The 25,253-nt window shown below is 42.5% G+C and overlaps 1 protein-coding gene across 2 annotated transcripts in view; it reads right to left on the bottom strand.

Moving 5' to 3' along the window:
- The window catches only part of AMOTL1 (angiomotin like 1), a 171,462-nt gene that overhangs the window by 123,981 nt on the left and 22,228 nt on the right, over nt 1–25,253 (bottom strand). Inside the window, exons 2-3 of one of the 2 annotated variants that reach the window (XM_076002448.1) lie at nt 12,527–12,661; nt 972–1,022 (exon numbers count right to left, since the gene is read on the bottom strand). In XM_076002448.1, the coding sequence (XP_075858563.1) occupies nt 972–1,022; nt 12,527–12,611 (136 nt within the window). In that variant the 5' untranslated portion in view covers nt 12,612–12,661. The remainder of the gene's footprint in view (nt 1–971; nt 1,023–12,526; nt 12,662–25,253) is intronic. The other variant, XM_076002449.1, reaches the window with a different exon arrangement.

Here is a 25,253-nt window from a genome sequence, read left to right as displayed (position 1 = left end):
TTTTACTTCAGGTCCTGTGGGACTTGGTGAGGACATACATCCCAGGACAAGAGGCTGACCAAAAACAAGGTGCCCAAAGCCGAATGTTTATTACAGATAAACATTTTTAAACTGCTGTTTGTGGACAATTTCCTTTCTCCTTTACTGTCAACTTACATCATTAAAAAACCCTTTTATGGTAGGAAGGCAAGATTTTCAGGTTGGTGATAAAAGAATAGCAAGGACAGACGTGACAGCTCAGATTGCTAGCAGCTAAACTAACCCTGAGAGCAGGGGGACAAAAAAAAGGAAGGAAGAAAAGAACCCAACCACTAAGCCACCAAGTGAGAATGGGTAGCAGTAAGACTTAGAGGTGTCCCGACCTTTCGAACTTCCTTCTCTTCACACAAGGAAGTCTGTCTCTTACAGGAATGTCTGCGTTCCCCCCACCACATATCTATCTCCACTTACAGGGACAGGGCTGAGGATGGAACGTCCTACTCCGAGACACCTACAGGCCGGATGAGGAATAGAAACCAAGGAGGGAAACAGCTCCCAGGTCCTGTAGTTTAATGATTACACCACGAGTTTTAGCCCTTGACTTCACTAAATTCAGGTTAAGGAGTACTCAGACGACATCTTTCTCCTGCAAGGTACTTGGCATGATAGAACCAGCCACCGCTGTGCCCTTCCAGGCAGTATGAGTTCAGGTTACTTCCAGAAGCCCCAGGTCTGGAAGTTTGCTGTGCCACAATTCTCAGAGCAGCACCGTTGACCTGGACACACACACACACACCACGTCGGACACTTTCCCCGCCACCCCCCAAAGCACACGCGCCAGTTCTCGCCGCGAAGGGAGCACGCACGCCGCCGGGAAGTGTCCCCCGGCCCCTTCTCTCTACCCCTCTGGTCCATTTCGTCTTGGCGTGGTGGTTCTCGGGCTGAATTCCGACCCCCCCCCCAAAAAAAAAAGGCAAAAGGGGCAGACTTACCTAACTCCTCTGGGCCGTAGGATGCGGGAGAGGCTTCCACAAACTCACTGTCTGGGAGGAGAAGAAAAGGAGAAGACAAAAATAGAGTCGCAACCATTCAGGGCAAATCGACTAAGCATCAATTAAAACGCAGGTTTCCTTAGAAAAGCGCGGGTTTCTCTCTCCGAGCGATCAGAATCCATGAACTCGGGGCCACACGAGATTCAGACGGCCCGATCCACTGGGGGTAAGAAATTGCCACAGAAACTTAGGGGGCAATTCGGCCCAGGGACCGAGCGTCTTCCAGGCGCGGTCAGGAGCGCGCCAACTTTCCCCGGGTGCGACCCCGCGGCTCCCCGGGCGGGGCGCGCCGGGCGGCGACAGCATCGTCTGCCTTCAGCCGGCTGGGCGCATGGCTCCGTCTGCCCGGCCTGGTGCCGATGCCCCAGCGCCGAGAAGCCGCAAAGTTTTCCCGCGGTCCCGGAGGCCCGAGGGCGCGCGGCGGCGGCGGCTGCGGCGGCGGCGGCAGCGAGCTCCCGCGCCCACCCGGCCCGGCGCCCCGCGCGCATCCCCGCCCGTTGCTAGGCGACCGTGGCCGTCACGCTCCGCAGCGGCGCGCGCGCGCAGCCTCCCAGCTCCGTGAGGGAGGGCGTCCTCCCGCTTCCCCAGCCCCTCTGCCCATTTATTAAAAATTAGAGCATAACCGGTTCTAAAACGATTCTGCTCTTTTGTATTACGCCCGCCCTGCCCCAGTGCTTGGGAAGTCGTTTGTTCTGTGGCTTCTTGTGAGGAGATTTTCAGAGCTTGAATTGCAGCTAGGGAGGAGGAGCTCCAAATGCCCCTCAAGCCTCTCCTTTCTGAACCTGAATTCTAACTCCAGTCCAAACACTATTTCCTCCTCTTAAGAGACCACCAGGCCGGGCGCGGTGGCTCACGCCTGTAATCCTAGCACTCTGGGAGGCCGAGGCGGGCGGATTGCTCAAGGTCAGGAGTTCAAAACCAACCTGAGCGAGACCCCGTCTCTACCATAAAAATAGAAAGAAATTAATTGGCCAACTAATATATATATATATATATAAAAATCAGCCGGGCATGGTGGCTTGTGCCTGTAGTCCCAGCTACTTGGGAGGCTGAGGCAGGAGGATCACTTGAGCCCAGGAGTTTGAGGTTGCTGTGAGCTAGGCTGACGCCACGGCACTCACTCTAGCCTAGGCAAGAAAGCGAGACTCTGTCTCAAAAAAAAAAATAAAATAAAAAAAAATAAAAAAAAATTAAGAGACCACCGGGTTCAACTAATCAAGGTAAATGATCTCCATTTCACAGGTAGGGAAACTGAGGCTTGGGAGTTAAGTAATCAATGGATGACTGCACAGCATCGAGACAAGGGGTGTGTGAGGGGGGTGGGAGGGGAAAGGAGGGAAGAGGGGGAAAGCAATACTCGGTCTACTCTATACAAGATCGACTGCTTTCAGATACAGACTGTGGAAACAGTAGTTATGCTTTGAGAGCTGTAAGTCCTAAAGTAATGAATGTCACATTGTGGGAATCTCCCTCACTGGGTCAGTGGCCTTAATAACTGGGGCAGATGCGTGATGTATTTTTCCCCCCAGGACTGACTGTGAATGCTCTGCCTGGTAGGGCCCTGGGCTTTTGGGATGTTCTCCAGACAGAAAGCCCCAGAGCTGATGACCCAGGAAGGGGTCGAGGGAAGGAAGGAGGAAGCGCAAAAATGGTTGTCCCTTTTTCATCCTTGGAGGACTGGCCATTGGAGGGTCAAGAGTCTGGACAGCCACCTGGGGGACCTTCTATTGTCTCAAAGGGATCAAAGCACCAGCTGCAGCAGCCTGAGGCCCCAGATGTGTGCCAATGTGCTCTCATCCTGTAAACACCCAGCCATCTCTGGCTTTTCCACTGTCAGCTTTTGGTTTATAAATCATCCCAGAGGACAGAAAGAAGCCACTTTAGCCATCATTGCTCACAGAACCCAGGCAAGCAGGGGTGGGGCTGTCCTTCCCACCCACGCAGCCATTCTTGAGCTGCTTAGCCTCTCTCCAGCCTCTTCTCTTTTCCTGCTCCTGATAATCTGAGCTCCCAAATCCTTTCTAGACTCTTCTCATTTGTCCTCTGGAATGCGTGGTTCATCACCAGAAAAATCCCCTATACCCTCAACTTCCTCTCAGGATATTTCTTTTACTTTCTTGCTCTGACCAAAATCTGACTTTCCTTGAAAATAACATGCCTTATCACTTGCCGCCTCTACTCATTTCAGCCATTTACAGACCTTTGGGTTATTCCACCTCATTCCTGGAAGATAATGGCACCTGATTCACTGTCACTTCCCCCAATGTCATTCCTGTGATAATTCTCAGTTTTTCTCTATCTACATAGTGGATCCTTCTCACACTCTGGTCTCTCAGCTCTTCCACATCCTTTCCCTTCCTTGACCTGCTCTGACCATCCCAGCCCCTGCTCTCACAGTGACACCATGCATAACGTCAATGTCAAGCATTCCACTCTCCAACCACCACCTCCTACCTTTCCAGACTATTCCCTCTGTTATTTCAATCCAATGTCTCCTTGACCCTAACAGCACTTATAACTAACTTGTCCTGTCCTTAATTCTCTGTCTCTCACTCTCCTCGTGACCTCCTTTCCTATCTTATGCACTTTGGTTTCCAGGTTCATTGTTATCATTTCTCTCTTACATATACCCTCAAATCCATGTCCCACACTGTTTTCATACTATTTACCTGTAAAAATCTAATTCTCCATCTTCTCTTTGCCTGAACTCAGCTAAACATGATTGGAGAAGCACAAAATTATGCTGTCTGGTTTTATTTTCAATGTGTGACCACTAAATCAAGTGGACCTTAGTGCAGCCCAGAAATTACTCTACATTTGCCTGGCTTATTTACTTTCCTTCTCTGTGGATGATTTATCTAAGGCCATTATGGCTTGCATTGTGATTAGATCCCATTCATGTGGCTTTTCCTCCTTCCCACATAGATTATTATTTTCCTCTGTCCTACATCACTCCCATCAGTATACAGACATACTATGTTCCTGTTTTTTTTTTTAAATCTTCCTTTGACTCCACATCTCTCCAGTCATTATACCAATCCTCAGCTGCCCTTTATGACAAATTTCATTGAATGAATTGTCTACACTGCTAGTGCCCATTCTTCCTTTCACTCTTCCAAGCAGTCCAAACAGGTTTCTACCTCACTATGCCAGAGTGGCTCTTGTCCAAGTCAAGAAAGGCCTTGCCATTGCCAATTCCAATGTCAGTTCTTTGTTCTAAGAGTAGCTTTTGACCCCAGATCCTGTGAATGGATGGACGCAGATGGGAGGTCTGCAGAATGCAGAATGTCTCCTTCAGTTTCTCGTCATATAAAGAAGGAAATAGCCTTGTGCTCCAAAAGAGAAGGTCTACAGAGGCCTTTGGGATCAGCCAGACCTGGGTTCTAATACCAGCTCCAACACTAGCTAGTATCTTAATTTCCGCCAGCCTTAGTTTTGTGTAAAAATGGAGATAATAATCATACCTAACACAGGGTTGTGGTGAGAGTGCCATAAACTAATGCATTTAGAGCCCCTAGAAAAGAGACTGTCACATTATAAAAATCAAATAAATGTTGGTGATTGTTGGATGCCATGCTCCTTTACAGCTGACACAAATGGGCTCTTTTCTTTCTTTCAACAACTTTGAGTTACTGAAAGAAAATACTAACCACAGAGTATGTTTATTTATTTATTTTTTTTTTTATTTAAGTTTGCGAGATCTGAACACAGAGTATGTTTAAATTAGGGGAATGTTCATTGTCTCTGACATTTAGTTTGTGTTGTAAAAGCTGGCTTGAAAGTTGGTTATATGAAGCCAGCAACAGGTTCACCCCTGTGAAGAGCGTCACCCGTGTTCCACAAGGTGGCTAGGTTCTGGAGCCTGACACACTGTTCTAACTCACAAGGGATCCCCTCCCCCTTCAATTTGTTCATGTAAATGAATGAATTATAAGCCAGGAACTTTCCTTACAGCACTTTAGGTATTTGAATTTCCTAATCAACTGAGGGTTAATGAGAAAACATTTCTCTTGCTTGTTTCAACATTTGGTGTCGGAAATTTTCTAAAATATATGATTCCAATTTTCTATCTTAGGAAGCATAGCAGAGTAAACAATAATGTTTCCTGTTAATCAAACAAACATTTATTGAGAATTGACCATGTTTCTGGCATTGTGTGGGCACTGCAGATACGGAGGTGACCAGTGCCCTTTAATAAGAGATTCCATGACACGAGACCTTATTGAATCTCAGGGCAATGTCCAAAGTACCTATCTACACTTGACTTTTATAGGCCTCTTATAAAGAAATGGTTCGGGTGGGAGGGGGGGTCACTGAGTTACAATGGACAATGCACACGTTCATAAGTTAGCATCTCGGCTTTGTCAGTTGGTACTGGGGCAATTTTTCAGGGATGTTACTAACCCTCTCAGAGCCTCAGTTTCCTGACACTAATACTTATTTCATTGGATTGTTGGAAGAACAAAATAGGCGAGGTATGAGACAGACCAGGCATGATGTCTGGCACACAGTGGGTACTTAATAAATGCCAATTTTCCTCCTACATAAAGGGTGGGAACATTCTGGACTGCTTTCTTTTTACTGCCCCAGGTGGAGAGTGGCCATCCTGCTGCCATGGGCCCTGCAGACAGCAAGACGGAGTCCCTGCTCCTGTTTCTAGGGCAGCTTATTTATTAGAGGGTGGGATATGTGGGGAGGAAGCAGCAAAAAGGAACTATTACTGGAGCTCAAAATGAGATTTACCATAGAAACAGATTACAAAGGGGGCTGGTGTCTAATGGCCACTGTTACTATTGCTCCAACACATCATGAGATGAATGGGCTTTTGGAAGCTAGTCTGGGTGGGAATCCAACTCCTAGCTTTAATATTCTTTCTTTCTTTATGTTATTCTAAATGTTTTAAATTTATTTTTTAGTATATAAGCCAATAAGGTATGTTTGAGTAAAGGAAAAACAGTATGGATGGGTAAAAACTGGAAAATAAGTTCCTTTCCTGTCCTATACTAATCTCCATCCCCAGACTGAAACACTATCCACAACTTCTTGGGTGTCCTAGTAGAGATTTTTTAGGCATATTTAAATGTGTATATGAATTGTTTAAATGAGTTGGATATATTGTTATGGATTCCAAATCAAAAGCAAAAAAATTCTAAATGAAATTTTGCTCCATTCCCAATCATAAGCTGGGATATGACTGTTTAGTGGGACAAGAGAATGTATTTTAAAATATCACAGAAAAAAAGTCTTATCAACTATTAGAAAACAGTAAAATTTTAAACAAAATGTATATTTTTGTACATTTTTAAAGGGTTCTGCTTCAGTTATCTGGAAAACTCAGTCAGAACCTTCATTTATCAGTAAATGATGTATGGCTATATTGCAATGTTGGACATCACTCTAGGTTCAAAGGAATTCTTAATTGCATTCCTAGAGCTAATAGCACAGTCTAAATGGTTTTGGGGTAGCTAGAAGAAACATCCTTAGCATAGTTCCCATCACTGATCTCCTGCTTAGTGTGCAAGGACTCCAGCTATGGGCTGGGAACATGACCTGCAGCAATCTGGAAATGCCATCAGCTCCTGGCCACCCAGGGTGCATTGACTGCAGGCTCTATTTGGAGGAGAGGCCTTTATAGGCTGCTCTGAATCTGGGGCCCCCCAGGAGTTAGACAGCCACTTGGTCAGGTAGAGAAGTGGAAGAGATGGAGTCCCACACAGATACGCTTCTTCCTCCAAGAAATGGGTAAGGGGCTAAATGCCACATGGGGAGAAGTTTTTTTCTAGCCAAGGTATGCTATCAATTCTCTTTGCAAGAAAGAGCTACACAAATGCCATTAAAACAATTTAGAACGGTAGCCAGAGCCCACTAGGATCTGTGCATGGCCTTCCCATCCCCAGCTCCCGGGAAGGTCACCAATTGCAAGCATGAAAGACAGAAAGAAGTGGGCTGAGTCATCCCTCTGCCTTCCTCTCTTCCCTGGCATTGCCCTTTGCTCATCTTCTCTGCAGGTAGCCTTCCCATCTCTTGGAGGCCTTCTGCTAGTTAACAACAGAACAGAGTGGAAAAGCAATGCCCGCCCCTCCTCCCCTCTGCTCCCTTGGGAGCGTGGGCAGGACTGATTTAGGAGGGTAGAAAGGGACCAAGGCTGCCTGAGCACAGCATGACTGAGTTCTGTTATCCTTGTCTCTTGTTTGTACCTCTTAGGACAAGTCAACAATGACACCAAGGACAAATGCATGCCCATGAGTAAGGTTTCATCAAAAGGAAATTTGCAATTAATTGCCCACATTAACTCCCAGGCCGAATTGGCCCAAAGTGCATTTCTTGTTCTCTCAGGGTTAATATTCTTTCCTTTTAGCACAACCCCACTTCATTATAATCTTTGATAAAAGGGAGAAATAAAACATAGTTGCTTTATTTTCCTTAATGAAAATCAAGCCTCAGATAACTGCTTTGTTTTATAACTTCTAGAAGAATGCAGTGAGCTCCATTGGAAGAATAGTTAACTATATCTCACCTGAAAAAAATTATTATCCTTAGCAGAAACAATACAACCCAAGAGATGAAATGATAGTAATTTTGACAGGAAGCCAAGGATTCATTCTGGTAAAAATGCTAAATATGTTCTCTAAAAAAAAAAAAAAAAAAAAAAAAACAAAACATACCAATGCAGGAGATGCTATTAACAAAAGCAAGGTGTTTTTTGAAATATATAAACAAATTGGATTCATGCAGCCCTGCCCCCCACACCCTAATTCCCTTTCCAAGCATGGTACAGAGATGAAGATTTAAAAGAATCCTCACTCAACATCATATTAAAGGAAATAAACTCTGGCTGAGCCAAGAAGCTACTAGAAGGGGTACACGGACATGAATCAGAATAAAGAATGATTCCAAAAATACACACAGGAAAAGGTCCCTGCAGAGGAAAATCATACATTTCCAACTCATATTCAGTTGGATCTATTGAGTGAAATCAAACAAAATACCCTGTGTTTAGATTAAAGGCAAAAACATTTGCTGCTGTTGAAATCTATGACTAAACTATTAAAAAACATAATCTATAGGATGAATGTGAGTTTCTGCGGAAGGGCAGAGACCATTCTGATCTTACATTTTCTACCCCAGCATCCTAGATGGAGGCCTGAGAAGGAATTGCTTCTTTCAGAGCTGCAAATAGAGCCTTCTTGAACTGCATGGGAGTCTGCCTTCTTTCACATGAAAGTCATTTTCCCAGGAAGCTGTTGCCTCAGCAGTCGGCATCGTGTAGGTGGTGGGAGGGGAGGCGGAGGCCTGGGCTCTAGGCCTAGTTTTACCTTCAATCTTGGATGAGTCTCCAAACCTGCCTAGACTATGCTCTTCTCTGTAAAATGAAAGGGCTGGAACGGATGATAGCCTTTATGGAACTTACTGAAACAAGAGCCAGTCGGAGATCACGGATAAGAGATTCCACTGTAGCCACAGCTTAACCACACAGTATGCAAGAGAAATAGACAAAAAGCATCAAACTCCACAAAAAGGTGGAAATGCAGAAGAATGTTGCCCTTTGAAACTGGCAGACAGAAATGGACAGAGCGCAGCTCTGGAGTATAAAGACCTAGGCTTGACTGTGAGCTTTGCTGCCCTTTGCCGTATGAACTCAGCTTAGTGAACGTGCCTTTCCAGGACTTAGTTTCGTCATCTGCAAGATGCAGTTAACAATAACTACCTCACAATATTCCAATGAGGGTTTGAAAATGAAGTAATATCCATGGTAGTGCTTGGCACACAGATTGCTCTCAGAAAAAGTGGCCTCCTTCCTTCCTGACCAAAGTTAAAACTCTCCCTGACCCCAAGAGGCACCAGAAGGGAAATCTGCTCCTTCCTGTTTTTATAACCATAATGGGAATAGTACCACTGAATTTCTACATTGTACCTGGCCCTCACTGCCAGGTTATGTTTTTCAGGCTTCCTGCCTCCTCCCTAATGAGGAGCTTAAGCGGGTTGTGTCCCCTGGGAATAGTGGATGACAGCAGGTTTCCCAAGCAGCTGAGTGAGAACATCTATAACAGGAAGAAGAAATATATTATGGATTTGCAAGAAGGGCCTCTTAGCCTGCACCAAATCCCACACATATGACATGGCGGCTGGCAAACCAGAGGAACAGCCCAATTGACTTGCAATGTGACAGACAGAAACGGGACTCTTGGCCAAACACGGCCCCGCTTCCGGTTTATATGTCAAGGACTACAGCCTGTTTCATTTGGAAAGTGTGCTCCAGACCTTTACAATAAATTTGAAAACCCAGGTCAGGGACATTTTTAGGAGAGTAGGAAGCAGGAGTGGCAGAGGGACTTTCCTTCAGAAACTCCTTGTCACTCCCAGACATCCTAGGTTCTTCCCAGCCAGCTTCTTGGAGGCTATTTTACCCCAGTTGCAGCCTGGAGATGCTCTGAGGATAACACAAGGGCAGATGTTGTGTGGCTCTGCCTCCAGGCCTATGACTCAGGATGACTGAGCCTCCCTGGCAGACAATGCAAGTCTCTGAGGACTGCATGAAGCCAAGAACAAAACCCCCAGGCCTGGCCACTTCCAGGACTTTCCCTGGTACTTCACGAGAACTGCAAACTGGCCCACGTTGGGCCTCAGAGATAGAGCAGCTGGGAGTAGCCAGAGGTGGGGAGAGGTGGGCTGGGGAACGGGGGTGTCAAGGAAAGATGTCAAGCAGGTGGGTCAAGGTCCTAGCTGGGTCGGCTGTGGACAGAGTCCTGCGTAGGCTTAGATGATAATTCACATGTTGAGACAATACTGTTTATATTCTGGCCCTGCTCAGAGCTGGTTTTTCTTTTCTACTGTGATAATCAAATAACCAGAAATAAAAGTTTGTGACAGACCACCAGAGCCTTAAACTTCAAAGGCAGAGTAGGGAGTGTAGGAGAGTGAATTGAGGGACAGCAGCCTCTGGTGGCTGCAGTTGGACAGATCTAGGTTCCAATATCAATGTTGCCGTTGATGAGCTGAATGACCTTACACAAGTTTCTCAGCCTCTGAAGGCTGTTTCTTAATTCATAAAATGAGAGTGAAGTTGTTGTGAGAATTAATTGAAATAGTCTATATCTATACCAAAAATGCTTAGTGTAATATCTGGCAATAGTATAGACCTAATAAATGGTTTAAAATATTTCTTAGTAATTGGCCCATGTCTGACTTAGCTCTGGCACAGCAGGGTTAGCATACTTAGTTCTGAGTGCGAGTTTCCTCATCTTACTTCAAGGTTCACCAGATTCCTTTTTTGGCATCCTATTCAGTCCTCTTAGGACCTGCGCCTTTCCTGAATCTCAGTCCAGGCCTCTGGGAACCATCCTGGTACTGGCTGCCCACAAGGATTTTCAAATGTCAGCCACAGTGATTCCTTGTGACTGCTTTGCCCACACCCCACAACACTGCCGGTCTCTGGCTTGGAGTCTCCATCCTTGCAGACTGACTGTCTGGACTGGGGCCAGATATCACCGCATCTGTTGCCCACCAGAACTAAACTCATCAGAGGCTCACCACTTACTCAAGAGCAGTGCCTTCCCTTTAGGCAGATCTACACACAGGTCTGGTTCCCCTGCCTAATGGCCAGACTCACCTGAAGATTGTAGATACAAGACCTGATGAACTCGCAGAGGGATGTGGTCGTGCATGCAGCTGGTCACAATAAGTGGTTTTTTAGCCACTCCTTAGTTACAGTGATCCCCAAGGCTACTTTCAGTTCTAAAATTCTATGATGGATGATTCCATTGCCTAGGCTACAAAAGCCCCAAGCACCAATGGGCAAGCCACACCCACTTCCTGTCCCTTCTCTGCCTTCAGGCTTTGGTGAACAAGCCTTGGGTCTTTAAATGAAATTCTATAGGTGTGCTGAAAGCAAGGTGAAGTTATGTAGTGGTGCCAGAAACAGTTGTGCAACTAGTGGGTTGCCACAGCCAAAAAAAGGCTCTCAAGGAAGGCAGAGATATGCAGAAGACGTGGTCCCGACCATCATTCATTCATTCATTCATCCAACCATCCAGCTAGTTCCCCATCAGTTGTGCACCAAGTATTTGCCATGCTGCAGTGAAAGGGATGCAAAGATGAACAAAACAAGATGTCTGCTCAGGAAGCTCACATGCTGTTGAGGATATAGACAATCACAACACAGTGTGATAAGTGCCATGGCAGTGCTGAGGAGGGCCTCGCATTCACACCAGGATGGGAGTGGCTAGTAGGCAGCAGCAGGAAGAGATCTTAGAACAGATGTCTTAAGCCAAAGCTTCAAGTTGAGTAGGAACTGGCCGAGTAGAAGGCAGGTAGTAATAACAGCCTTTGCGAAGGCTCACAGGTGCATGAGAGCATTATGTGTTTGAGGATGTAGAGGGAGGTCAACACAGCATGATGGAAGGGGGTAGCTATTAGTGACGGGCAGCAGGAGATGAGTCTTGAGAGGCAGGCAGAGGTCAGATTGGGAAGGACTGTGTGTTTAGCTAAGGAGGTTCACCTTTATTCCATGAACTGGGAGTAGATACTGCCATATGAACTACTAAAATGTGGCTGGCATAACAGCATAACAGTGTGACAACAAACAGCAGTCGATTTGGGGATAGAATGCACCCAAATTTCCTCCCTTAGAGCATCCATTCTGCATCCAATCTTCCCTTTGGAGACTCTCCCATTCTGTGAGATACTCTTGGTTGGAAGATATAACCTGGTGCAGTGCAGAAGCTCTATAAATGTTTGCTGCTGTATAAGTTGCCCCATTTTAGAGATGGGGCACATAAGGGAGTGTCTTGGGTCATTGAATGAAATGCTATAGGTGTGCTGAAAACAAGCTTCTACCACCAAAGTAGATAGATCTCTATCAGATTTGGGAGATGGGGTGAGGGAGTGGACTCTCATACACAACAGAGGATCAGAACTCTGTATCAGAGTGTGGTTCTTAGATTCGCATGCTCTGTTCCAGGAAAGTAACAATATCCCCATCATTTAATGCTGAGTCACATTAATCAAGTGATCAGACAAAGAAAAAGAAGGGAAGGGGTGCTGACCTACTCTGTTTATACCGGTTGCTTTATCCTCAGCTTGAATGCTTACAGGGTTGTTGGGAGGGGAAGAGATGAGCAAAGCAGGAACACAGTGCCTGACACATGTTAGCTGCTCGAAGATGTTTGACCAACTTCCCACCTGACCAGGGCAAGGGCTCAGTAAATGACAGCTGATGGCACTTATCTCAACCCTGAAAAGTAAGCACTCTTATTCCCGTGTTAGAGCCCAGGAAACAACAGATTTCCTCAAGGCCATATAGCTTACACCTAGTAAATTCAAGATCTGAACCCAGGTTCGTCTGACTTCAAAGTCCATGCCCTCTCCTCTCCACCTGGCTGCTTTTGAAAGGACAAACAGCACTGGCACGTACTGAGTATACAGCTGGGTTGACATAGTGAGGTGCAGGGGTTGAAGAGTACCACGCATATCAGGGACATCAAAAACAGCCATACCCCCTCTGGTGTTGGCAAAATGATGAATTCCAGCATGCGACAACCAGGTTCCTTCCTCCAAAGGCCATTTTTCACTGAGGTCCATGCTTACTGCAAGTCGCTTATATGTACAGCTCTCAGATCAGATGAAATCTCCTGAAATACATAATGAGCACAAAAAATGGATATAAATTACTACTCATGCTCTCTTGGGAAATGGAAGCTTTCTAGAAGGAAGTGGTCAGTTTCTAGTTCATTATTTTCCTTGGGCATGCAAAGCTTGTCAAGATATGGGTATGGTCTGAGTGGGTATGAGGTTGCTACTTCTTATTTTCTTTGTAATTTTTTGCTGCGGCACCAATGAACATATATTGCTTTTGCAATCTGAAAAAAAAGTGTGCAATAATATTATTTTAAAGGAAAATCCCACAGCCAAGAGGGACCATAGAGACCAATTTTCCATTTCCTCTTGAAAACCATGACACAAAAGGCACATGTCACGAGGCTTTCATAAAAAGACCATTCACTCCACTGGCCGCCTCTGAGAAGCCCAGCCCGGGGAATCTCTATGTATAAACCATATCTGGGCTAGTTACAACCCATGGCCAAACTTTTGCTTGCATTATTATACAAAGAGATCTTAATAACACTCTTCATGTAGCAGATCCTCAAAGGAAAGTGGTTGAATAATTGAACATGACCGATTCACCACATCTGTGAATGCAGCAAGTGAGACATCCACCATGGCAGAAATCCTGTCAGCCTAATTAGAATAGGCACCTATTATTATTTGCTGTAATCAGAGCAGCTGGCTTGATTTGGGCTCTAGAATGCTGTTCGCAGTTGCCCTGCAGGTTCTTGCGCTGCCTGCCGCACTGCAGACAAAGCAAATTGACTTGTTGCTTTTTGGCTGTCTGCCTAGAGAAGTGTGGTACTCCTAGGAGTTGCAACAAACAAAAAGCTCTAATGAAATACAAGGAGGTTCCAAAGGTTGTAGTGCATGCCTTGGGTACTAGCTCACTAGAGATTTGTGTTCAATCCAAAAGTTTTAGAAGGAAATCCTAGACAAGGGTAAATGTAACACAATGCAATAGTGAGAACAGTGAACTTATCAGTAAATCCAGGTTTGGGCCCTGACTCTAGCACTAACCAGGTGACTTTGGGCAAGCTGCTTACTTTCTCTGGGCTTAGTTTTCCCAACTTTAAATGAAAGAATTAGGACTAGATGTGAAAGGCCTGTTTAGACTTCTACGACTTGCAGCCTATGATGCTATCCTTTTACATATAAAAGCACCCTATGCACCCATGTCAGTGGAGTGAGGAAGTGCATTTATTTATCCATTAGTCAACTGAGACATCAGCCTCAAAACAGGAGAAGTGGCTGATTGGGCCAAGAGGGAGTCTGCCATTGAATAAGACATGTTCCATGTGCAAAACTAAAAACGTATCTGGAGTAGAAATTCAACCCTGGGCCATAATCACACTAGTATCATCGTTTAATCAACTGAACGAAATATGCAACATTTTGTATCTTTATTGATTACGAAATAACATTAACACTAATACTACACCCTTAAGAAGCATCATTTATTTACAACAGACTGATAATTAAAAATCATTTCATTAGTCTTTGCAATATCCTTGAAAAGTGAGTTAGACATTCTAAGAGCTTTGTTTAACAAACATAGGCTTTACTGATTCACTGACCAGTGATTTTCAAGGTAGGTTCCCCATCACTCTTGGCTCAATGGCCTAGGCACCCCTGGTTCCTGAAATAGATCTGCAAGATGATTATCTTCTTGATGTGTGAGGTTAGGCTGTTGCATCCACATCTTTTATTTTATCAATCTGAACTATGTAGTTGGCTCAGTTGAGTGTTTTATTAACTTCAACCTCAACCCCTGCTGGTTTCTCCAATGCTTTAATTTCACACCTCAGATTGAGAAAGCCAAGCACCAAAAGTGAAATGAAGTTGCATCAAACGCAAGTACTGCAAGGAAGAATTTGATCAATCACCTCTGTTACTGAAACCATCCCTTGAGTTACAGGAAGCCCCAGAGTTGCTCCGGAAACTCTGGAGTCCAGAAAATAGTTTTTAGGCCCCAGGCCATATAAAACAACTTACTCAGGGTTTTCTATAAAGTCTTTAACCTCTATCCAAGTCAAAACTCTATCAAAGACTAAACCCATGAACAGGAAACTAAAATTAAATGCAACCATGGGAATTTAATGAAAAAAAAAAAGTTATGCAACCATGGGAACAGGAAGTATAGAAACAGCACATGACAGCACGAACAATAATACTCATGATAAGTTGGGGTGGGGTGAATAGGAAAGATTATTGAAAACTTACAGTTATAATTCTGACTTTGAGAATTGCTTTTTTAGAACTAAGCTACCTGCATAGATAGACGCTGGAGTGTATGGAATCCTGGGACACTATGAATATATAATTGGCATTTAATACATATTGGTTGATAGAATGGATGAATAATGTTAATGGCCAGTGTGGGTAAGGACCCTAGCCAGGTATTAGATCTCATTAAGCTCCCAAAGGAGGCTTGTCTGCCCTGACAGAGTAGTGTGAGACAGGCCAGCAGAACTGACCCTTTAGATTTAAGGAGGTTTCACTCTCTGGCTCCCCCAGACCAGAGATCTTCTGAAACTGACACACCCTCCTCTCTTGCCACTCTGCCTCCAGAGAGAGCCATCCACCCAGCTGCCCAAGCCAGAAACCTGGCCATCCTTGATTGATTACATCTCATATCTAATTGATCACCAAGCTCTGTCCATTCTAACTTTCAAATGTCTCATGCATCCCTCTGCTTCCGTTTTCATAGCCTCAGCCTTTGTGGAGCCACTGTCATCTCTTACTGAGACACTGTAACAGCTTCAGTACCTCACTGGTCTTCCTTTCCTCCAGCCCGTTTTCCACAATTTACTTTGTAGTAAATTATCCTGTCGTGTCACTCTCAGATTAAAATGCTCCGGTGATTCATTGTTCCCCAGAAAAAGCCTGGAGTACTTAACGTGGCACATAAGTCCCAACTATTACAAAGCATTTGCAATCCCTGAATAAGCTCCCTTCTTTAGTCTTTTGTATATTCAGCCATTCCTAGAATTCTAGTGAGATTGTTCTTTCTGTCTGCCCTCCTCACCTTGCTAATTATTAATGCAACTTATCCTTCATATCTCATCTTAAGACTTGTTTATGTGTTCCCCAGAGGCTTCCATAGGCTCCCTGTGCTTAACTCACCATAGCACTGAGCACACTGTATTGCAACTGTCTGTTAATATGTCTATAGAGTTTAGTTTAGGCACTTGAGAGCAGAGATCCTACCTTATTTGTATTTGTATCCCTAGCATTTGCACAGCACTATCACAAGGCAAGTACTCGATATAGATTTGTTGAATGAATGAATGAATGAATGAATGAATGAATATATGAATGAATGGTAGTGTTTGGCACAAGTATATTTCAGCTTAACATGTCCCTTTGAAAATTATTCTTTTTACAACCTCACCCAAGATTTGTTGAATGAATGAATGAATGAATGAATGAATATATGAATGAATGGTAGTGTTTGGCACAAGTATATCTCAGCTTAACATGTCCCTTTGAATATTATTCTTTTTACAACCTCACCCACCTCCTCTGCTTCTTTGCCAATTGCTCCAACCTCAAACCACACCCTATCTGACCCTACTTCCTGGCCCCATTCTGACCTCCTCATCCAGTCTAACTCGCTCAGATTCCCCCTCCTATGCGCCCACTTCGGCTTGCATACTTGCCTCTCTGCCCAGTGTGCCGCTGGAGTCCCTGGCCCTCACACGCCTGCCTCTTTCCCAAGCTTGGGGTGAAACTATACTCCTGATTATGCACATGAAAACCTGCCACCTAATGCAGCCAAGTTACATCTGGACCTCTAACTGCCACTTCTAGAGCCATTTATGGCACTGGAGACTTGATGTAAAAGTGCAAATTCAGAAAAACCCTGGTCATGCATTGACTCTGCCTTAACGACCATTGTATGGCTCCATCTTTAGAGAGGGAATTCATTAACCAGAAATGCCATGTTTGGGAAATCAGGTGGCGTATTCCAGCACTCAGGTATTCAAGCAATCCTTGGTTCTAAGGAATACGAACGCCATCACAGCAAGCAAGTTTACTTGCTGATACTGACACTATAATCAGGATACACATAAATATTAATATATATATATATATAGATTGATGTACAAAAGGAATTTACTCATTCATTTTATAAATATTTACTTGGTGTCTTCTATGCCCTAGTCACTGTGCTAAATGCCTGGGATAGAAAAGGATAAATATTGTCTCTCCCTTTCTTCAAGGAGTTTTCAAACTTGCAGGGGAGTCACATATCTGAATATATCATAGAACAAGATGCTAACTGCAAGCATAAAGATACACACAGGGTAAATTAAGGATCTGCAAATAATAAAATCTAGAAGTTGGAAGGGATCTTAGGGCCTTTAGTCCAACCCTTGCCTTATAAGTGACTCCCCAGTATATGCCTGGCCAGCCTCTACTTAAATACTGCCGGTGACAAGGAGCTCACCTCCTCCCCAGGTAGCCCATTGTATTTCTGAACACCTCTGTCAAGCAATTCATTTTTAGATTCTTAACAAAATATTGATATTCACCAACAATCCTCAGTGCTGATGAGCTGTTCCAGGACCTTCTGCCCCTTGTTCTGTCCTTTAAAGCCTGCTCAAGGGAAAGATGCTCTTCCAGGGCTATCAAGATTTTATTGCAGTTCTGATGCTCTCCTAGCCTTGTAGACCTGGACCTTCTTCTTCAATGAGTCAAGAATCAGAAGAAACATTCCATCTTGGTTACAAGTAGAGGGTGTAAATCTATCTGGTCACACCCAGAAGACAAACCAAACAACTCATTGAAGCACGAAAGGGAAGAGATCACATGATAGTATCTTTCTTCTCAGCCAGAAATACCTAAGATCTCCATCGTCTTGGATCTAGGTCTAGCCTGGTATGGGCCATCCAAAAAACCCAGTCATAAAAAGAATGGAGGGAAGTCTCCTCTTGGGCTGCCCCAAGGGTTTGACTCTGATGAGTTTTAATTTCTAAACTTGGAAGGTTCTTTTCCTTCTACCTCCAAATAGTCCAGACATATTAGAGTATACATTTGAGCTCTTGATATTCAGTTCATAAAATTCAGTGGCACCAACAAGAATTTTATACTTGTTTTGAAGAGACAAACACTCTAAGTATCCATTGTGAGGAAAAAAAAAATACCTCTTTACATGAATGAATAAAAGGACATGAAATGTTAGAGAGAGAGTCCTCCTCTGTCTGCAATGGCTGATGTTAAGAGAGTTGAGATGATTATTCTGGGCCTCTTATTTGTTTCCAAGAATTCTTATCAGCTTTGTAGAATTGGAAAGCTTGAGTAACTTGAAAACCATTATTTTAAATTGGCTTATGCAACTGGTCAGAATATTTGTGAAGCTACTGTGGAATTTACTGATGTTAATATTTTAAGTATTCCAATAAATAATTTATGCTACTACTCTCTAAGGAGCTGTGGCAATAAGCATATTTTTAGGAAACCTAATGAAGTTAAAAAAATTATGAGATCCTTTGCAAAACTCTCAGTGACTCAGGCTTTTCATCTCTCAACCCAGTCCATTGAGACCAAACTCAGAAGTCCCCTCCACCATGAAACCTTCCCAGGCAGACTTATTTCCTGCTCCCTTTATGCTTCTCACAGTTTTTTTTAATATCCCATTAGGACAATTGTTTTCCATGGGACGACAGCACTCTCCCATTAGAAGGTGGTCTCCTCAGGACAAAGTCGTGTCTTACCCACCTTTCCATTCCCGCTTTTAGCATGGTGCGTGGCCAGTCTTGGCCTCAGGTAATGCTTGTTGGATGAAAGAGACTGACATGCCTACAGCTGAGAAACTCAAGTGAGTCAATACCTACAAACTCCACACATAATGCAAGATGAAATCAGCAATCACAACAAAAGATTTGTCATGAATTTCTACCATCAAGGCAGTGCGATGCCCAAGGACACACTGATGAGCACAGAAAAAGGAAAATAAACATTTCAACAGAACTAGGTTCTCATCTGGTGTGGGATCTTAACAGTGACCCTGAACAAATCACCTTATCTCCCTGGAGATCAGTTTTTCTAGTATGTGAAATAGCGCTCATAAAGTTTTTTTAACAGAGTTCTGTGAAAATCAGATGTCAACTGGAGAATCATCAAAACAGTACACAAATGCATAGTGTTGTCATCATTCCAGCAAATTTGCTTGCACAGCTCAGTTGCTGTGCAGCATTAAATTCCAACTAGGTTGCCCAACTTGGGAGGTGACATAGTATGTGGGAGGCAGTATACACGTAGTGGGTAAGAGCAAAGACTTTGGGAACAGATCGGATGTGAAGCCCAGATCCACCATTTCATAGCAGTGATCTGTGAGCAAGGCATATAACGTCATTTAGCCTAATCTTTCCCATCTGTAATGGGGACCATGGTACATGCCTTGTTGGGTTGTTGTAAGGATTAAATAAGAATGTCTATAATGTACCTAGTATACATCCTGGCCAGTAATAAAAACTCAATAATTGACAATAGCAGTTGTTTGTATTATTATCATTAACACTTGAAGTAGATACACTTCTGGAGGTGACTCAGTCTCACCTGCACACTTCATTCCATGGGGAAACAGAGTGAACAGCGAAGAGGTTTTAGGAAGCGTCACTTATCTCAAAGAAAGGGCTGCTGGCTAGAACACCCTTCTCCGCAAAAAGGCACATGTAAAAATGGATACGAGTGCAAATGTGAATCTGTTGCTGTGAGCCAGTTCTAGAAAGATGAAAACTAGCCAGGAAAGGGCAACAGAGGTGAAGAGGCAGAGGAAAGCTCCATAAGTACCTGCCGGGGCAAAGCCACAAACAATACCAACGGGGTGTGGGATGTTGGGAAACCACAGGAGAGGATTAAGTGGTGCTGTTTGAGAAAAGGAATTGGGCTGAAGTCTATGAAGCAAAAAGACAAAGAGTCAGAATAAGATAAACGTCCACAGCTCTGATTACAAACCAAGGATAGGATATTGACGTAGGCCCCACAGGAAAGAGCTATTGTTCACACACAGATCTTAACAGCCATACCTGAGCAGGGGGAAATGTCAGTCACCATCCAACCCAGCACTGTCCATTAAAAGATAACGTGAGCCGCATACCTAATTTTAAATATTCTGCTAGCCACGTGTGCTAGTCAGTTCAGGCTACTGTATCAAAATACCACAGACTGGGTAGCTTCAATAATACGTGTATTTCTCACCATTCTGGAGGACAGGAAATCCTAGATCAAGGTGCTAGCCAATTCTGTTCCCTGGCAAGGACGTGTTTTCTAGGTTGCAGATGGCCACCTTCTCCCTGTATCCTCACACTGTTGGAGAAAGAGAGTCTCTCTTTCTTCTTCTAAGGACACTGATCTCATCATGGGGGCACCACCCTCAATACCTCATCTAACCTAATCACCTCCCAAAGGCCCCACCTTCAAATACCATGGCCTTGAGCATTAGGGCTTCAACATATGAATTTGTGGAGATGCAAACATTCAATCCATATCATTACATTTTTAAAAAGTAATACAGGTGAAATGAATTTTAATAATATATTTCATCCACTATAGTCAAAATAGTATTTCAAAATGCAATCAATATAAAAAATTGTTATTACTAATGTTAGGGTTTTTTTCACACTAAGGCTTTGCAAACCTGTGTGTATTTTCCTTTACACCACACGCCAATTTGGACTTGCCACATTTCAAGTGCACAAAGCTACACATGGCACAGATCCCAACCCAAGGGAAAATGAATTTAATTCTCCTGATTTCCTACGCTGTTAAGACCTTTTAAAAGCCTAGATTCTTAGAACCAGAAAAGACCTTCGGAGATGTTCAGAGTGCAGCGACCTCTACATATTCTTGACAGGTTTCCCCTTAGTATCTTTACTTGGATTTAAGCAGGTTCACACTTGTTGAAATCTACCCTTCAATTCAGTATTCACTGAGGGCTGATTTAGTGGTTGCCCCAGACGGGTTAATCATGGTGCATGTCCTATCCATTCTCCCATTCTAAGGGAAACTATGTCTCCTATACCCTTCACCTTCAATCCAAGGTCCCCTCTTTTCTTCTTATTCCCCCCACCCCCTCTCTGGCCCAGGGGACGAGGACACTTGACTCCATCTGTGTAGTCATCTGGTGTGGAAAATCTTGCTCAACCAGGAACAGAGTACCGTGGGCTAGCTGGGCTGGTCAGGATGCAGTGGCAGAATCCACTGACAGGGAGAAGCATCCCAAAAAGACACACAGAAAAGGAAGCGGAGGGAGTGAACTACAAATACTGGGTTTCCAGCCGCTCCTTGGGTTTCTTCAGGCAGGGGATTTTGCGGGGGAGGTAAGTGGGTCAGACTAGTTCCCCAATCTGTTTTCCACATCAGACTTCCCAAAGCCATTTCATTTTAACAAAGTGATTCTCCAGATGAAAGAAGTTTGAAAGCCTCCTATGGGAGAGTCTCAAAATAACTCTATTCCTGAAGCTCTGTTGGAAACTTCCAGTACCAACCACAGTCTGGGCTCCTGAGGAGCAGCTGTTTTGCTCTTCCTGGTTTTCCATGAGATTCCTGGATCTCTCATGGCCACGACTAGTTTACAAGAATCCTTATGTGCTGAGGGAGCCCGAGCGAGTGTACCTTTCAATACAGAGGCCTTCCCCAGAGATGGATACGTTTACACATATTGAGCAAAGTTCTTTTCCACACCTCCCCTTGGACTTGTTTGCTTTCGGTCTCATGCTGGCACTCAGCCTGACAGAGAAGTGATGGATTACTTTGGATTGCATCCCCAAGTAATTATATTCTGAAAATGCCTCATCACAGTGGCCTTCTGGGGACCCTTTTAAGCCTCACATCATCTACAGTTCTCAGCCAGAGCTGCACATTAGAACCTGGGGAGCATCTACAGTCTGCTGATGTCCTAGGCCCTGCCCAGACTATGAAATCAGAATCTCCGGGGGCGGGTCCCTGTGCATCTGTATTTCTTAAAATCCCCCCAAGCAATTTTAATGTGGAGCCGCAGTTGAGAAATTCAAGCTATGCTCTCACACAGGCTTGGGTTTCTGGCACGTAAAATCAGACACTGCTTTTAATTATTAAAAATGCATATTTATTTTTAAAAGAATACATAAATAGTGAGGCATAATCCAAAGTGAAAAGTCTCACTCATAATAGTATTTCCAACAGTCTCACTCCCTAGAGGTAATTATCATAGTTTCTTGTGTGCCCTCCAAAAACTGTCTATGCCTAATCAAATAAATAAATATGCAAATATATACACACGCACATACCCAAACACATTTTTCTCCTTGTGACTTTTTCTCTTAATAATTTTTTGATTATTAGTCTAGAAATTTTTGATAAAGAAAAACAATGTCAGGGTTTGAGTACTTACTTTCCCAGATAAGAAAACAAACCACTTTATAAAACTAAAGTAATTAAAACAGTATAATCTTGTTGGAATAGACAAATTATTTGTTAGAATAGAATAAAAAGTCTAAAAAGTAATGCAATTGATTTAGTATATAAAAAAATTAGCATTTCAAATCAGTGAGGAAAGGATAAACTATTCAATAAACAGTATTGGGATAGTTGGCTATTCGTTTTTTAAAAAATAGATTCCTATTTTACAGTATAGAAAAATTAATTAAAGATGAATAAAATCCACACCAATAAAACTAAGCATGTTGGAACACATAATTTTATAATTCTGGAGTGGGAAAAATTTTACTAAATAAGAAACCTAGAAGTCATTGGATAAACTACACCAAATTTACAACTCTAAAAAGAAAAGTAAAATAAAAATGACAGAATAAAAGGCAATATTTATAACATGTATAAAAAGATTAATATTTATGCTAGAAATGTTTCTGTATGTCAATAAGAAACTGACAATCAACTGAAAGCCAGAGAAAGCTCTGAATTGGGAATTAACAGATAAACAAACATGAACTATTATATAAATCTGTGAAAAGATGTTAAACCCAATACTTGGAGAATGCAAATTAAAACTTTTTTATTCATCACATTGGCGAAATCTTTTCAATGATTGATGTCAAGAGAAGCTGTTTGAAGAAATAGATATTCTCATACTTTGGTAGAAAAATATATTGATAAACAGTTCTTAAAATGGCAATTTGGCATATGCTTTAATATACAAATTCATATGTCCTTCAATCCACAATTTCACTTCCAAGTATCTACCCTAAGTATAAAACAAGTGAGCACAAAGATATATGTAATACAGAATTCTTTCTAATAAAAAAGAAAATAATTGAATGTCCATCAATAAATAGTTATATAGAATAAGGTATAGTTATATTGTAAATCTCACGCAGCCTTTAAAACAAATAAGGTGATTCTATAAGAACTGATTTGAAAAATCATGATGGTATATAAATTGTCAAAAGCTCAGTGCAAAACAATTTATAAATAGAATCCAATTTTTGTGAAAGACACACACCCACACTTTTAATCACATAGAGAAAAGGCTAGAAGGGATAGTAAATTTTTAATAGAGATACTTCTAAGAAAGGAAGTAAGATTTCAAGCTTGCTATGGAGCTTTGAAGGAAGCATGTAGCATTGCATACTTTATGTATTATTTACACTTTTTATAATGTATATTTATTAATTTTATAAATTTTAAAATAATGAAAAAGAAAGTTTTCTCACTGTTTTGTGCTTTTTAAATTGTGGGTTTATCTTCCTTTCATATGTTTATTGGTCATCTATAGTTCTTTTCTTCTGAACAGCTTATTCATATACTTTGCCCATTTTTGCTCAATTTCTTTTTTCTTATAGAATGTACTGTTTAAATTTTGATAAAAATATTTTTTTCTATGTTACATAAATGTTGCAAATAACATTTTCTGTTTTTTTTTATTTCAACATATTTTGGGGGTACAAATGTTTAGGTTATGTATATTGCTCTTGCCCCACCCAAGTCAGAGTTTCAAGCGTGTTCATCCACCAGACAGTGTGCACCACACCCATTAGGTGTGAATATACCCATACTCTCCTCCCCCCTCCCACCTGCCCAACACCCGATGAATGTTACTATTATATGTGCACCTAAGTGTTGATCCATCAATACCAATTTGCTGGTGAGTACATGTGGTGCTTGTTTTTCCATTCTTGTGATACTTCACTTAGTAGAATGGGCTCCAGCTCTATCCAGAGTAATACAAGAGGTGCAACATCACTGTTGTTTTTTGTGGCTGAGTAGAACTCCATGGTGTGTGTGTGTGTGTGTGTGTGTGTGTGTGTGTGTGTGTGTGTGTATAGCATATTTTATTAATCCACTAGTGTATTCATGGCACTTGGGTTGTTTCCACATCTTTGCAATTGTGAATTGGGCTGCTATAAACATTCTAGTCCAGATGTCTTTTTTATAAAATATCTTTTTTTTTCTTTGGGTAGATGCTTAGTAATGGGATTGCTGGATCAAATGGTAGTTCTACTTATAGCTCTTTGAGGTATGTCCATATGACTTTCCACAGAGATTGCACTAGTTTACAGTCCCACCAGCAGTGTATGAGTGTTCCTCTCTCTCCACATCCATGCCAACATTTTTTGTTTTGAGATTTTTTTATAAAAGCCATTTTCACTGGAGTTAAGTGATATCTCATTGTGGTCTTGATTTGCATTTCCCTGATGATTAGAGATGTTGAGGAATTTTTCATATGTTTGTTGGCCATTATTCTGTCTTCTTTTGAGAAGTTTCTGTTCATGGCCTTTGCCCACTTTTTGATAGGGTTGTTTGATTTTTTTTCTTGCTGTTTTTTGTGAGTTCTTTATAAATTATAATTATCAGCCCTTTATCAGATGTGTGGCTTGCAAATATTTTCTCCCATTCTGTAATTGTCTGTTTTCTCCTGTGATAGTTTCCTTGGCCATGCAGAAGCTTTTTAATTTGATCAGGTCCCATTTATTTATTTTTGTTGTTGTTATGATTGCCTTTGGGGTCTTCTTCATAAATTCTTTGCCTAGGCCAATGTCTATAAGAGTTTTTCCAACATTTTCTTTTAGAATTCTTATAGTTTCATGCCTTAGGTTTAAGTCTGTTTTGTGAGCGGTGACAGGTGCAGATCCTGTTTCAGTCTTCTACCTGTGGCTATCCAATTTTTCCCAGCACCATTTATTGAATAAGGATTCTTTTCCCCAGTGTATGCTTTTTTCTGCTTTGTCAAAGATTAGATGGTTATATGAGGAGGGTTTTATATCTGGGTTCTCAGTTCTGTTCCATTGGTCTATGTCTCTGTTCTTATGCCAGCCCCAAGCTGTTTTAGTTACTATAGCCTTGTAGTATAGCTTGAAGTCTGGTAAATTGATGCTCCCCAATTTGTTTTTTTTTTGCTTAAGATTGCTTTTGCTATCCAGGGTCTTCTCTGGTTCCCTACAAAGCACAGAATTATTTTTTCTAGATCTGTGAAAAATAATGTTGGTATTTTAATAGGGATTGCATTGAATCTGTAGATTACTTTGGGTGTTTAGATATTTTAACAATGTCGATTCTGCCGACTCATTGAGCATGGTATGGTTTTCCACCTGTTATGTCGTCTGCTATTTTCTTCCTCAGTGTTTAGTAGTTCTCCCTGTAGAGGTCTTTCACCTCCTTAGTTAAATATATTCC

Source organism: Microcebus murinus, chromosome 4 (genome assembly GCF_040939455.1).
Source record: "Microcebus murinus isolate Inina chromosome 4, M.murinus_Inina_mat1.0, whole genome shotgun sequence".
NCBI lineage: Eukaryota > Metazoa > Chordata > Mammalia > Primates > Cheirogaleidae > Microcebus > Microcebus murinus.
This window is presented reverse-complemented; position numbering and strand designations above follow the sequence as displayed.